Here is a 16326-nt window from a genome sequence, read left to right on the forward strand (position 1 = left end):
ATGTTATCTATATAGCTCACATGAACTAGCACTCCCCTGTGATCATGGGGCTGTCTTTAGGGACTTAGAAACAGGCAGAAATTTAGAGGTTTAAAGGTTATAAAGTATATTAATATAACAATGTTGGTTGTACAAAGCTGGGGAATGGGTAGTAAAGGCGTTATCTATCTTTTTAAACAATAATCATTTTTGTGTTGACTGTCCCTTTAAATGTTTCTGTACCATTTTTACATGGTATTTAAATAATTTACAAATGAATATGTGTGAGACTGTTGCATTAAACCTATACATAGAGCCAACCAATGTACATTTATGTTTTTAATTCTATTGTTTATTTATTAGGGGTAATTGGTGGGGTTATGCTCCCTACAAGACTGGCCGTTCCTGCTCTGCTTGCCCACCCAGCTATGGAGGAGGGTGCAGGGAAAATCTTTGTTTCAAAGGTAAAGTTTATAATAGATTTGTTTTATAATTAAAAACAATGTTAAATTAATGTTTTTTATAATAAATAAAATATAATAGTGCTAAAATGCTATAATGATCTGGTTTTATACAGCATTATGTCTGCGCACGTACAATTTCTGATTCTATTATAAGTTGAAAGTAAACATACATCAAGATAGTACAACTGTTCCACTTAAATAAAAAGTTGCACAAAACACAATAAAATTACATTAAAAAGTAAAGTTGCACTCATAAAAAGACTGTCTAATAAAAAATATTTAAAAAGAAAAAAAAAAAGGCTGCAAAGTGCTTTAAAATAGAGATATATACATATACATGTCTAAATCTGTATATGTATGTGCATGTATATATAAATGTGTGTGTGTATATATATATATATATATATATATATATACACACATATATATTTGTATATGTATGTACAGTATATATATGGGGGTGTATGTGTGTGTACATATGTATTTATGTATTTTTATGTATTTATATGTACACACTACTATATATATATATATATATATATATATATATATATAAAAATACATTTCAACTTAATCACTTTGTTAAAGCAGATTTCAGACATGTCAGTAACATTTAAATCATGGTATGCAATACTTTTTTGACATTTATCTTTAACATATGTTGTATTTGTAGATGAGCAAAAAAGGAACATGGTGCAAAACAGATACATTTATAGACATAGTACACGTTTTATAATAAAGTGTTTTTAAATAATGTAACATTTAATACTAAGCTACATGAAAAATAAAACACTTTTTGAAGTGTAATTGCAGTCAAATAAACCAATTAAAGTACAGTTGAAATTGCACAATTAAAGGGATAGATTAGTCAAAATTAAAGTTTAATGATTCAGATAGGGCATGTCATTTTAAACAACATTCCTATTTACTTTTATCATCAAATTTGCTTTGTTCTCTTGGTATTCTTAGTTGAAAGATACACCTAGGTAGGCTCATATGCTAATTTTTAAGCCATTGAAGTCCGCCCCTTATCTGAATGCATTTGACCAGTTTTACAGCTAGAGGGCAATAGCTCAGCTGTGCCATATAGATAACATTGTGCTCACAACTGTGGAGTTACTTGTGAGAGGGCACTGGCTGGCTAAAATGCAAGTCTGTCAAAAGAACTGAAATAAGGGGGCAGTCTGCAGAGGCATAGATACAAGGTAATCACAGAGGTAAAAATAGTATTAATATAACCGTATTGATTATGCAAATAGAAGATAAAGGGATTATTTATCTTTTTAAACAATAAAAATTCTGGAGTAGACTGAACCTTTAATAATAGAAAGGCAATGGATGGTGGCTAATGATGCTATATAAACGCTGCCTATGTTAGTACCATTTTATTAAGCATAACTAAAATATAGCCTGCTGTGCATTGTTTTTTTAATAGTGTTCATCTGTGGGTATGAACATTTGCCCATTGCTGTGAAAGAGTGAAGTATTTTTATTTTCGTGCGTGTGTACAGAAGAACACGTGTATTGTAATACACTTCAGTACTGGAGTCGTACCTCCTGACATGAGGATAAATGGCCATCTTGATGTCTCTTAGAGAAACAGTTTGGTGGTCTCACCTCAGTCTCCAGTGAACCAGAGTCGTCTTTGTAAAACCACAACTAGCTGTTAGACCAAGCTTTACACAGTTGGCAGCAATGCAGGGAAGGGAAGATGCTTATTACTGGCCTGCTGGGCCGGTTCCTAGAGATCAAACAAGGTCACATCAGGGTTTAAAATCTTCTGCTGGACCTTACCCAACTGCAAGTACAATGCACAGTTCTCTAGTAAACTATAGAGATTAATTCTAAAAGCTGATGCTATATTTGTATTGTAAATGCATATTTTGTACATTATTTATATATTTATTTATTTTATTTAGAAAATTCAGTATTGCATTATCCAGTTCCTGAACCTGAAGAAGAGACAAATGAAATTGAGAGACAACGAACAAAACCATTGGATACAACTTCACAAAGCCGACCTCGAACACATTCACCAACATCTTCTACCAGGACTGTTGGATATGATAACAATGAAGTTGTCAGTACTGAACAAATGTGTAAGCTTTTTTTTTTATATATATACATAATTATATTTGTTATTATGCAAACATACTTATGTATTTAAGAAGTATGTATATTTTAAATGCATTTTGTAATATTTCAATAGCTTTAAGTTGAACAAAAGTCCATATATTTTCTTTCTTAAGGGGATACGAAACCCAAATTATTTTCTTTCATGATTCAGATAGTGCATGCAATTTTAATCAACTTTCTAATTTACTCCTATTATCAATTTTTCTTCATTCTCTTGGTATCTTTATTTGAAAAGCAAGAATGTAAGCTCATTTTTGGTTCAGCACCAGGGTAGCGCTAACTGATTGGTGGCTAAATGAAGAAAACAATTGGGTTTAGTATCCCTTTAACACAGCCAGGTAGAAGAAAAGACAACATAAGTTACTATAAGTATGCAAACCCATCTTTCTGTAAGACTGAACCCTGCAGAGGATATGCAAATGAGTGGATCCATTTTCAAAACCTTTGTAAGGTTGATTTGCTGCCTTTATAAAATATAGGATTTAAGATTATACTAGTGTATTTTCACAGAACAATTATTAATTTATAAACTATTATTAATGTATACTAAATATGGCAAATGCGGTTTCTTATTAGTCTCAACCAACTTTCTATAATTTCTACCAAATGTTTTATTAGATATATGAATTAATGACATATATATATGCAGGACACACAGCAAATCAACATGATTAAAACATATGAAAATTCCTAAAGTCAACTATTACTCAGTTTTTATTTTCAGAAGGAGCTCAAGATTTATAAACATAAAGAAATAAAGGAATTTTGTTTTATTGATCTATAGTCTTAAAAAAAGGCTATACAACCCATTTTTTTTTCTTTCAAGATTCAGATAGAAAATACAATATTAAAAAACAACTTTCCAATCTACTTTGGTTATCAAATTTGCTTCATTCTCTTGATATCCTTTGTTCAATAAACAGAAATGCACCACTGGTAGCAAACTAATCACATCTAGTCAGCCAATCACAAGAGACAAATGTGTACAGGCACTAATCATCAACTAGCTCCCACTAGTATGGGATATGTACATACTTAAGGATAGTAAAAAAAATGTCCAAACACTTTGCTCCTTTCAATTATACAATGTTATTTAAGCAATTCAGAAACATTACGTTGTCAGGCATATTCCCACATTTTCTTTATGGATGCAGAGTGCTTTTCACTGTGAGGTTGTATACTAATAACCCCTAAAGAGGTTTTACTATAATACATATTGTATATAATATAAATATAATTGTAATGTTTTAAATAATTAATTATATTTAATGATGTGCTAATTGCAATGTCTTTTTGATTGCATCCAAATTATAGCGCAATTTGTGTCTTGTGAAGTGCGATTAAGAGACCAGTGTAAAGGAACAACATGCAACAGGTGATTTTTTCTTTTGTACATCTGTTTATTTTTCTTTTATTTCAGCTTTTAATATTAAGGGGTTGATTTCAATGCTTTAGAAAAATAATAATAATAATAATGTTTTTCGACAGAAAGCCACCTTTAAAGTCTATGGGGATTTCTGTAGTTAAATCATTTGATAAGGTTTTCTACAGGATTGTGATAACGCCTAAAAGTACAAGTAGCCACCTATTAAATATTTGTTTTGCACTGAGTACTAGCAGAATAGGTACGCTTTATATTTTCTATCAAACATAAGAAAGTTATTAGCATCCTCTAGTGCAGAAGCTTTCAGCCAACAGTCCATGCAACATAGAGGCTACTCAATATTTTCTGCGAGAAGTCCCTTTACTTAAAGGGACAGTGTGCCCTAATTTTATCTGCCTTTCATTTTGTTCTCAACAATACATTTGACATGCTGGAATGTATTAAATTGTTTACATATAGCTACTTTATCTGTACATCCGCAGTTTTAAATAGCTGATTTTGCCATAGTATCCTACCTATACTGAAAGTTTCTATACTTAAGTAGTGGCTATAAAGAATATGTGTAAACATAGTCAGCAGAAGAAATTACACTCCCAGTGGGAGTTAAGAAAGATAAGTAATAAAATTTTAATTTTCAATTGTTCTCTCTAAGGGCCTGATTATCTAAAGCTCTCCACTCTGGCAAGATGATCTAAGACGTCTCGTCAGTACTGCAAAGTCCCTCAAATACTTTTAAAATTGTGTTTTTTTCTTGAGAGTTGTTTCTCTCTCTTTGTGGATTTCTGGATGTGAAGGAGAGACAAATACATTGCAATATAATGCTCAAAAAAATCCCCAAAGATTTGGAGAGATTCCTCCCCATGCCGACAAGTTTTTGGTCATCAGGCCCTAAGTACTGGACTTTGGTTTACAGACAGAGATAATATAAAGAAGTGTATGTACAGATGGTGATTTTAACAGCTATTCCATATACAAAAAAACAAACCTAAATATTATACTGATTGTCCATTTTATACTCTACAGCTGGTATAACTATTCATTGGGAACACAGTTTGTGAAAAACAACTTTACGTACACTGTCCCTTTAATACTGTGACCTATTCTTGTAACATTTGCTTTAAAGTTTCTAATACATTTAAATGAAAACAGGGACTTCTTTCTTTTAATCTATGAAAAATAAACATAATGTAATCACCATCATAGCATGGTATATTTAAAGGTAAAACTACAAATGTATATCATTTGCTCGTGATAGATATATCTATTTAATCTATTACACCTTGAAGCAATAGCATAGTGTTAATGATACTTTATTTATATGGACATGGAAATCAAAAATCCACGATTCAGAGAGGGTGTACAATTGAAAAAAGTATTCCCTTTTTCTCCTGTTATCAAATTTACTTTGTTCCTTCTGTATCTCTTTGTTAAAAAATAGTAACTTCCATTAGAACAGGAGCTGTTCAAAACTACTGGCACCAGTCACACTCACAAACATTTGTCTGGTGCTGAGAAAATACTGAACAGCCCATTTTATAATTTGTGTATTTGCTTGCAAAGGTTTATGCATGTGGTTTCTAACAAAATACATTAGTGAGTAATGAAAAGTGGAAAAAAATATTTAATTTGCTTTTGCTATTACGTTTTTATTGAATATTTTTTCATGGTTCTTTTATTCTACAGATATGAATGTTCAGCTGGTTGCTTGGAGAACAGTGCCAAAGTTATTGGAAGTGTTCATTACGAAATGGTACATTAATTTCAGTTCTGTTGTCACTGTTAAGTTTTCTTTAAATAAGCTTAACACATACTTCAGAATGTTTCTTTATTTTTTGTTATTTTTTTTTAAAAAAAAATATTTAATTTATTTATTATGTATATATGTTTATATATGTGCATATTTTTCACATAAACAGACTAAATAAAATGTGCAGTGCTTTTGTATGACAGTAATAGCTTGTAGATCAATCATAAGAAAATTAAGACTGGTACAAAAAAACTAAATTTATGCTTACCTGATAAAATTTATTTTTTTTATAGACACAGTGAGTCCACGGGATTATCAATTACTGTTGGGAATATCACTCCTGGCCAGCAGGAGTAGGTAAAGAGCACCACAGCGCAAAGCTGTTAAGTATCACTTCCCTTCCCACAATCCCCAGTCATTCGACTGAAGGAAAAGGAGAGAAAGGAAATAACACAAGGTGTAGAGGTGCCTGAGGTTTAGATAGAAAAACTGTCTGGGTGGGCCGCCATGTCTAAAAATAAATAAATTTATCAGGTAAGCAAAAATGTTGTTTTCTTTCTTAAGACACGGTGAATCCACAGGATCATCAATTACTGTTGGAAACCAATACACAGATGATTAAGGAGGGACAAGACAGGTAAACTAAACAGACGGCACCACCTCTTAAAGAACCTTTCTCCCAAAAGAGGCCTCAGCCGAGGCCAAAGAATCAATTTAAGAGTATGCAAAGAGGGCCATGTTGCTGCTTGTAAATCTGTTCCACAGAAACTTCATTTTTTTAAAACCAAAAAAACTTCACCTCCTCCTTGCACTGAGGCAAAGAGAATGACTGGGGATTTTGGGAAGGGCCTCTTCCTGCTGCTGGGCAGGAGTAATATTACCAACAGTAATTAATGATCCCATGGACTCACCGTGTCTTAAGAAAGAAATATTTATGTGACACAAGCATTATATTTTTATATTAAGAAGCTTATGTGTCACCAAATGATTCACAGATGAAAGCATTCTATTATAATTATGTTTATTGTAAAAAGAGGTCAATTTACTTGTAGAGATGAAAATATGAGTATATTTAATCTGATTTATTATTTCTTTTAGCAATCAAGTATTTGCAGAGCAGCTATACATTCTGGTGTAATAGACAATGAAGGAGGATGGGTTGATGTCACTAGACAAGGAAGAAAAAACTATTTTATTAAATCATACAGAAATGGTGTCCAGTCAATTGGGTAAGTGTACGGTGGTTATGATTTTCAGCAGTAATGGAGACGTATCTTGCAACACTACCTGTCCATATAGGTCACGTTTTAGGCATATCTTCATGCTTATTTAAAAATAAAAACGAAAAAGTCAAGATTAGATGACCTGTGATTCACTGTATGGACACAAATACCCTATGTATCATAGTCTATATGGACAAGGTTCCTGTCCAGGAACCTCAGCCTTCCGGCATTGTGGCAGGTCAGTGCTTGTTAATCATTATGATGATTTAACTCTGTGACAAAGATGCTAAGAAGCAGCGGTTTAAGACCACAGCTACTTAACTAGTGTTTTAGGCCTGCTCATGCAGCCTGAAACACTCAGGCTCCAAAGCTGCCTTGAAAGCTTTATAAATGGGGCACATATTGTATTCCACTGGAAAACTTGTATAATTACCTTAAATTTGCATGAAAACTATATCAAATGTGTCTTTGAATGAAAACCATGAAAGTTGTAAGTTTCATTTAAAAAAAATAGTTTTAGTGTTAAAAAGATATATTCTACTGTTTACTTTTATTTTAAAGTTATATGTGACAGGTGTTGCTTGGGGATCTATTAAATAATTGGTGTCATAAAACAATTGTAGGTATTTTTTTGTGTTGTGTGTGCCAGTGTTTACCCCATTGCTCCTAATTAAGTTCTTCAGAAAGCAAATGGTGCAGATTTGAATTGCCATGTCACGTTTGCATGGTTTTTGAATAGTAATACAAGACAAAATGGCTGCTCTAAGGTGTGAAAAACTCTAAGGTCTTTATCTTTATCTTTACTATGACAATTAAAGTGTCTAGAAAAGTGCTGCTTGTATGACAACATAAGCGTGCCACTTGTGCCGCAACTCATGAGTCTAAGGGGGGGGGTTGTATTTCACACAAAAAAATTTACGCACATTTATCTCTATACTTGGTATTGAACAGTGCTGTAAGTATGTATATAAAGTTAGAGAAATATAATATATATTTTTTATGTATTTGACCAGCATTTTATGTCACTGAATAAAAAAAAATAATAATGACATGATTGGTTCCACGATTTCTTTGTATTTTCGTCTTGTACCATGACAGCGATCCTCATAATCTAATTTATATTATTATTTTTTTTACAGAAAATATCAGTCGGCAAATTCATTCACAGTCTCCAAAGTAACTTGTAAGTATTTTTAAGATGTAAAATGTCTTACAGTAAATAATGTTATTAGTGGTACACATATCAATTTGACATTTTTGTTGTTGTAGTTCAGGCAGTAACATGTGAAACAACTGTGGAACAGCTATGTCCTTTCCAGCCCCCAGCTACACATTGCCCCAGGTATGTTCCAGTTCCAGTATTTAACATAATATCTAACATTTTAGGCATTTTAGGCCGTGCACTATATCATTATTATGAGCAAAGAATATACCACAACCTAGTTAAACATCTTTAGATATGGGAACCACCATTACCTCATAAGTTTTATTTTGCAATCTCAGTTTCACTTTTTGACTTTTTCTTTACACATTTACAGTCTAATCAAAGCAACAAAGTTAAAGGGATATGAAACCCAAAACATTTATATGTATACATGTATGCAAAATTGATGTGTGTAAAAGTGATGATATGATTGTAGGCATGTGCACTCTCAGTTGTTACAGATGCCACCCCAGACTTCTTGAGTGATGTGGTAGATATGTTAAAGGTAAATGCACATGCATGGCATTGCCTAACGCTGTGTAAGCTGTTGGTCACGTACATAAAAAAAAGTATAATATTGGTAGCAATAACTTAAAATAACTGAATATTTTTTATGAATATTTTTTAAACATTTAATTTAATATATGTGGTTAATGTATATTTAAAATTTTGGTTTAGTGAAATATATCATTTATATCCACTGTATTTCAGTTAAAATCTATAATATATGCAGCAATCTATAAATATTTTTAAATAAAATATTTAATTGTCATATGCGTATGCTGCATACTAAAATACATATATGTTCTCCAATATGAGGAAGAAGGGGTACTCTCAAAAGCTTAGGAAAAACAGAACAAGACTAATTAAAAAATATATATTTCACTGATAACAAAAATACCTATATAAATAGGCTGCAAAATAAAGCTATCAACATATGTAGTACTCATTTTTGCTAGGTTCCTAAAAACGGAACTAACTTATGGCTTCTTATGTCCTACCTACACATTTTACTGCACACGTATTTACAGCACTGTATTTCCTGCTCTGCAATTTATGATAATTATGACACAATATAAATGTAACATCTGAAGCAAAGTATTCCTTTTTTCAGAAAGGAAAAATGTTTTGTTTATAATATGTGACTGGTACGTAGTATAAAATAACATAGTAAAAGTTTTCAATTTTTCATTCACCTAAACCCTTATTTGAAGTTTTGTATCCAAGTTAAATTTCTACATTTTTCTTTTAAACAAAAAAATGTGTAAATTATCCATGAAATGCTTTTGTGGCAAAGTGGAATCGCTCCAAAATTCCGTAGCAGATGGAATTTGAAACAGTGTTATTTGTTTTGATTATATGTCTGCTCCAATCTCCTCCTACGCGCAGGCTATATTCCTGTGGCTATTTTATGTATTTTGACTTACAGTTCACCATAGAATGAAGTTTCAAATTAAGAAGACATTTGATATATACTACGGTTCTGTTGCTTTTGTCTGATGTTGGAATATACGAACCATACATTAAAACATCAGTTCACTTGCTGTCTCCTCCTAGGAAAATTAACATGTTGCTTTATGAAGGAATAGTATTTTAAAATAAGTACAATTATTTAAGCGTGTTCACTTCACAGAAGAGAAACCCAAAAGTTTTTTTTCTCCTGCTGTAATTGCTGTCATTCACCTAGTTTTCCAACTCCTTTCACTTTATACCACTAGTATTTAAGTTGCGATGTGGAAGAACTGTCCTCGAATGAACCTAGTTTTACTGCCAATACATATATCAATAAAACAAGTAACACATACTACATAAATGTCAAGTTTTCACATAAGATCATAGATAATCATTTATAAGATCAAATGTAAAACGTTGACAGTTCTGAACTTCTCACCCTTAGTGAATAATGCTGAGTTATAAAGTGAACGCTGGTTTTAATTTTTTATTACTCAGATTCATGTAAGGAAATGTGTTTGTAAGTGCCTATTTTTAGTAGGTCAGAAGAAAATTCAAATCACATAAAGGGACAGTAAGTGATAATGTGTTTTGCAATGAGCATAGTATGCTTGAAGGGAGTAGGGAGCATATGTTCATAGAATTAAAACTGCTCCCAAGTGACTTCTATAAAGGGTGATGAAATTATGCAATTTTTCTGTTCTAGAGTATCTGTATACTGAATGTGTAAAAAAGCATTGCAGTGCATAATAATGTTTACTGACTGAAAATTCATCTATCAGTGCTCCACATACTTTATGTTGCAGTGTTTTTAAAGGGACATGAAACTTTTTTTTTTCTGTCATGATTCAGACAGAACAGTTTTTTTTTTCAATTTCTTTATTTACAATCCAACATAATATACATTGATAAAGAAACAAAAAATACAATAAGGAACACCTTGCAGGGTGTCTTATAATTGTTGGAGAATTATTGTATTTTCATTAATAGAACAGAAAAAGAAGGTTAATCAGAATAAGCACAAACAACTAGACATAGCCAGGGCACTCCCACTAAAGCCAACCCAGGAGAGGCCCGATTACACATGACAAGACAAAAACGAAAACAACAGAAACAACCACGAAACAAAACAAAACAAAACAAAAAAGGGGGGAGGGGAAGAGAGAGGGGGGAAGGGGATGAAAAAGGGGGAACAGAGACGGCAGAACTATTACCAGAGCTTTAACAATACCAGGTCAGAGTTTCTGAATGGATAAATTAAATAATCAATTTCACTGGAAGAAAAAGTGTTGATGAAATATGACCATTTAGAAAAAAAAAAGTGATATCATGCTCATCGTTTAAATTAGTATCCATCTGTTCTAAAATACATTGTTTTTTTCAAGCAACTCTTAAGCTCCGGAATACTGGGGGTCGCCCTGCCTTTCCATTTTTTAAAGATTAGGTATCTAGCCACTAAGATGGCCGTATTAACAAATCTATAGTTTACCTGTCGGTTTTTCGAGTCCTCCCGCAGAAACACTATATGTGTCAGATTTAATGTCAGAGGGGAGATCCCTAAGGTTCTATTAAGCCAATACTGTAACTTCAGCCAGAAATGTCTAATCCTTGGGCACTCCCATAACATATGTACAAGGTTAGCCGCCAACAGTGAGCACCTAGGATAATTGCGAAAATTAAGATTGCCAGATATAAAACCCTTCTCAGGTGTGAAGTATGTCATAAAAAGTAACTTGATATGCGATTCTCTCCAAGAAGCGTAGATAGTGGTTCGGATTACTTCAGAAATTGAAGATTGGATAAGATCAGTATCCCCATAGTTCTGCTAGGTAGCTATAGTCCATTTGGAGGAGAATTTTTCCAAATTAGTAATGCCCTTTAAGGAGATCAGTGCCTGATAATAAGGGGGGATTGACATATGTCCATTTTTAACTAAAACTAGCCAGTTTTCAATGGTTCCTAAAGTCCAGTTCGAACCAAATTTGTTTATTAGATCAAAGGCAAAATGTCTTGCTTGAAGATACGCAAAGAAATCCTTTTGAGGTAGATTAAATTCCCCCCCGAAGGGAACTGAAAGTTTTAATACACTTATTATCAAAATCTAATAATTGTGAAACATTATATACTCCTAATCTAGACCATCCCTGGAAAGTTGAAGTTTGGAATCCTACTGAAAATTGTGGATTACCTAGCAATGGCATGTATTTAGAAATCCCATAGTCTAACTCAAGTAATTTACAAACCCTTCTCCAGGCCTGGAGTGGATTGAATATAGTTCTCATTTTTTCACCTCCTTGGGTAGTAAACTAGATTTACAGTGTATTATTGCTGAGGGCAAAAGTGGAGCAATTACATTTCTCTCCAATTCGTTATCTGTGGCATAGTCCTTATTAAAAATCAAATCCATCACTAGACGCACAAGAAAAACATAGTTATATAGCTTAAGATCTGGTAGGGCGAATCCTGCAAAATTTCTAGGAAGAGAGAGTTTAACTAATGAAATTCTGTTGTTTTTTTTGTTTTGCCAGATAAAATATCTCAAGGCAAAATTAAACTTTAGAATATCTTTGCTCTTATGAATTAACGGGGTGTTTTGAAGAACGTAGAGTTTAGGGAGGCAAATCATCTTGTATAAAGCCATTCGACCTGATAAAGATAAAGGAAGATTATGCCAATTCTTCAGACTCTCCTTAATTTTGTTTAACATTGGAGAAACATTAAGACTGTACCACAAATCAGGATTAGGGGGAAATTGCAATACCCAGATATCTAAAAGATCCAGAAACAATTCGAAATGGTATGTTTATGGGTGGGCTCTTTGGGGTGTTTAATCCACATAAATTCGGACTTAGTAGTATTCACCTTGTATCCTGAAAAGGATCCAAACTGGTCTATGATTAAAAGAAGTTTTGGAATGTTAATAGAGGTATTTCTTGTGTAAATAAGGATATCATCAGCATACAAAGCTATTTTCATTTCCTTCTTACATATCCCAATCCCCCAATCCCTTCAAGATGATGTCTGACATAGATAGCAAGAGGTTCAATGGAGAGGTTGAAGAGAAGAGGGGAAAGGGGACATCCCTGTCGAGTGCCTCTTCTAAGCAATATATCTGAGGAAATCTATCCATTGACTAACATCCTTGTAGAGGCTGAGATATATAGATTATTAATAAATTTAAAAAAACTACCATTCAAACCAAAACGTTGAAGGGAGTAAAATAGATGATCATAATGAACTGAATCAAAGGCCTTTTCTGCGTCTATTGAAATGATTCCTAAATCTGAAATATCCCCCTCCGCTATCCAACCCCTCCCTCATTTTAAAATAGTCAATGGTAAGGAAAACGTCTCTTATTTTGGCTGATGAATTACGTTTAAACATGAATCCTGCATGATCCTTATGAATAATAGTAGGGAGAAGGGATTGCAACCTAAATGCTAAAATGGAAGTGAGTATTTTGTAGTCTGTATTCAGCAAGGCTATGGGCCTATATGATTCCTTTTTTTCCGGATCTTTCCCTTGCTTTAGAATTAAAGTAGTGTAAGAGGCAGTGAAACTAGAAGTAGGCTGATTACCCTTGATATAGATATCATTATATAGTAAGGTTAAATGTGAAACAATTACAGAAGATAATATCTTATAAAATTCATAAGGAAGAGCATCTGGGCCTGAAGCTTTGTTCAGGGAAAGATCTTGAATTTCTCTGGAAACTTTAAGTTCAGAGATACGAGAATTAAGAGTTTCAATCATTTCCTGTGTAAGGGTTGGATATGAAATTTTACTCCAAAAATCTTCACGCTCTGAAAGGTTGAATTTCTAAGGAAGTAGAGATCTTGATAATAATCTGAAAAAGTATTTAAAAGCTCTTCTGATGTTGATAAAATTTTACCTTCAATTTTGCCTTTATCCCTCTTAGCTAGCCTTGCCAGAAATGTCCCATTCTTATTGCCATACCTAAATAGTTTGGCCTGTAGTCTCAAATCTTGCTGGGAAGACCTCTGAAGAAGAACAGTCGAGTATATCTTGCCCAACTAGCGGGTGATTTCTCTATTAAATGGTTGTTATATACATTAAATACTGACTTTGATATTTCCTGTTCTCTTAATTTGGATTTCTTTGTGCTATTAATGGCATAAGCTAGTATCTCTCCCCTGAGAACAGCTTTTGCAGCTTCCCAGAATATAGCAGGACGATTAACTTAGTCATGATTAAACAGAGTGTATTCTTAAAACTTAGAAACCAACCAAGTTTTAAACTTAAAGTCTGTTGCCATATATACCGGAAAGTGGAACCAAGAGTTCCTAAAGACAGAATCATTAGATTGAAAATCAAGAAAAATGGGGGCGTGATCCGAAATGCAGATAGGGAGAATCCCAGAAATATTTTTTGATTTACATAGCCTTTCATCTAAAAGTAAAATATCAATCCTTGAAAGTGTCTTATGTGCCTTAGAAAGACAAGTGTAATCTCTAGTATCAGGATTATGTGACCTCCAAAGGTCTCTGACTCTGATATTCTGAAAAAGTATATTAAATAATTTAGACTCTAGGTTATCTCTTTTAGTTTTTGGGCAAAAGGGATTTTTTCTAAGTCTATCTAATGGGTATTGTGGTGCCATATTAAAATCCCCTCCTACTATAAGGTAACCTTCCACATATGCAATGATATCAGCCTGAAGAGTTTCCCAGAAGAGGGGATTAAAGACATTAGGGGCGTAAATATTACAGAGTGTGTATAGTACCTTGTCTAGCCTAATCTTTACCATCAGAAACCTCCCCTCTGAATCTATTTTGGTATGGAGAACTTGGTAGTTTAGTTTTTTTCCCAATTAAAATTGCAACCCCACCTTTCCGCTGTTTACTAGGGGATGAGAGAACTTCCTTAACCCATGAGGATTTAAGTTTTAAGGCTTCTTCAGATTTTAAATGGGTTTCCTGCAGGAAGGCAATAGTGGTATTAATTTTTTTTAAATGCAATATTATTGTTTTTTGCTTAATAGGGGATGTGATACCCCCAATATTCCAGGAGGTCAGCTTAAATTTACCTAATGAGTCTGTCATTTAGGAAAAAGGAAAAAGAAAGGAGAGAGGGAAGAGAGGCGGAAAAAAAAAGGGAGGACAAAAACAACCACTTACACATATAATAACACTTGTTGGACCGTCTTCCACTCATCATTATTTATTCATAGAAGAATATTAAAGACAATTAAAGAAATCATTAAAAAAAGGGGTAACTGGCGCTAATGGTTAAATTAGCTAGGATAACACTACCAATGAAGTGACTATTATATTAATAGACGACTATCCGTTTGAGTGAGAGAAAGTAGAATCGTGAAAAATAGTCTTGAGTGCTCTAGTGGGAATTGAGCATAAGATGTAGATATCCTATTATTATCCTTCTGTTAACTAAAAGATTAAAACCAGTGTCTCAATTCCTAATTGGATAAAGTGACAGCGTGTTATGAATCAGAAAATGTGATAAAAGATTTCACCTATTTGACATTGTTAATACTGATGTTGGTGTAGTAAGAAAAATGTGACGTGTATACGTTTGATGTGGTGGGCAATTAAAGTCTGTATATGTGGATAATAAGTGACATATTAAATAGCAAAAAATAAATCTCTGTGACAATATTACTAAGTAAAATATTTAATCCTGATAAAAAGATCAATAAAACAACAATGGATGTATTTAAAACATTAGGGACGTCTCCCTTGCAATCAGTGGTTTCTTTCGACAAGAAGTTTGCTCAGCAGCAGTTAACTGAACTTCGTAGGTAGTATATACTACAGTGTTACTGCATAAGTTAAAAGTCACAATGGCACAAATAGTAAGGTACCTTACAGTTAGAGATGTTGTAGAAGCTGGTAGACAGGCCGTGTGTTGATTCTTTTTGCCTTGGTACCGGGTCTCAGTATAGCGGTGTATTTCGCGGCTTAAAAACCAAACAGCTCGCTAGTATGGTGATTGGTGGTTTGGGTCACACACCCCTTCTCTGATAGGTCTAATGAATGGCGTTCCGTGAAAATATATCGGCCAATATATTAGTTGATGAATCCTTCTTACTGCAATGATGTTTGCTGAACTTGAGTCAGACAATTTGTGCCTGCTGTAGCCGTGTTCAGAGACGGCAATAGTGGTAAAAGTGGATACTCGGTAATCGCTGATCAGATCCCTGGTCCTCGCAGTAGCTTTGTCTCCTAAACCATAAAATTAGAGAGTCCACAGGAGGGGCTGGATTGCAGCTTTTGCGTGTATTTCAATCTTTGATGGGTTCCAAATAAAAGCAAAGTTTCTGGAGTAAATTCTACGCGTTTCACCCTGGGAGGGCTTTATCAAGATACTCCAGGTGTATATTTCACACTTTTTAAAGGTGTTCTTTGGATTTCATTGGCTGCTTGTTTGTTGATTTCTATTGGAGCCAGTGTACAACACCTCTTTTCCATAAAGGTGGACTTTGGGTATTACTCAGACATATATAAGGTGGTATAGATATACTTGTACTTATACAAATCATTATCTCCTTATACAAATCATTATCTCCTGTATTACTATAAATCCTTAACATACTTTTATTTCAGAAGAGTGTTTAAAGGGCTATACAAAAGTGATAACATATATTGTATCACTGATGCTGATAAATATAATGTTCCTATACATATAAATAGAACAATATGACAGTAATAGATATATTTGTGCTTAGACAAATCATTATCTCCTGTATTACTATAAAT

General features: G+C 33.3%; 1 protein-coding gene across 1 annotated transcript in view; it reads left to right on the plus strand.

The window, feature by feature from the left end:
* The window catches only part of CRISPLD1 (cysteine rich secretory protein LCCL domain containing 1), a 181053-nt gene that overhangs the window by 127486 nt on the left and 37241 nt on the right, over positions 1-16326 (plus strand). The window contains exons 6-12 of the mRNA XM_053715141.1: positions 343-443; positions 2363-2542; positions 3894-3954; positions 5647-5713; positions 6809-6939; positions 8073-8116; positions 8203-8275. Coding sequence (XP_053571116.1) covers positions 343-443; positions 2363-2542; positions 3894-3954; positions 5647-5713; positions 6809-6939; positions 8073-8116; positions 8203-8275 — 657 coding nt within the window. The remainder of the gene's footprint in view (positions 1-342; positions 444-2362; positions 2543-3893; positions 3955-5646; positions 5714-6808; positions 6940-8072; positions 8117-8202; positions 8276-16326) is intronic.

This window comes from Bombina bombina, chromosome 5 (assembly GCF_027579735.1).
Source record: "Bombina bombina isolate aBomBom1 chromosome 5, aBomBom1.pri, whole genome shotgun sequence".
In the NCBI taxonomy this organism is placed as follows: Eukaryota; Metazoa; Chordata; class Amphibia; order Anura; family Bombinatoridae; genus Bombina; species Bombina bombina.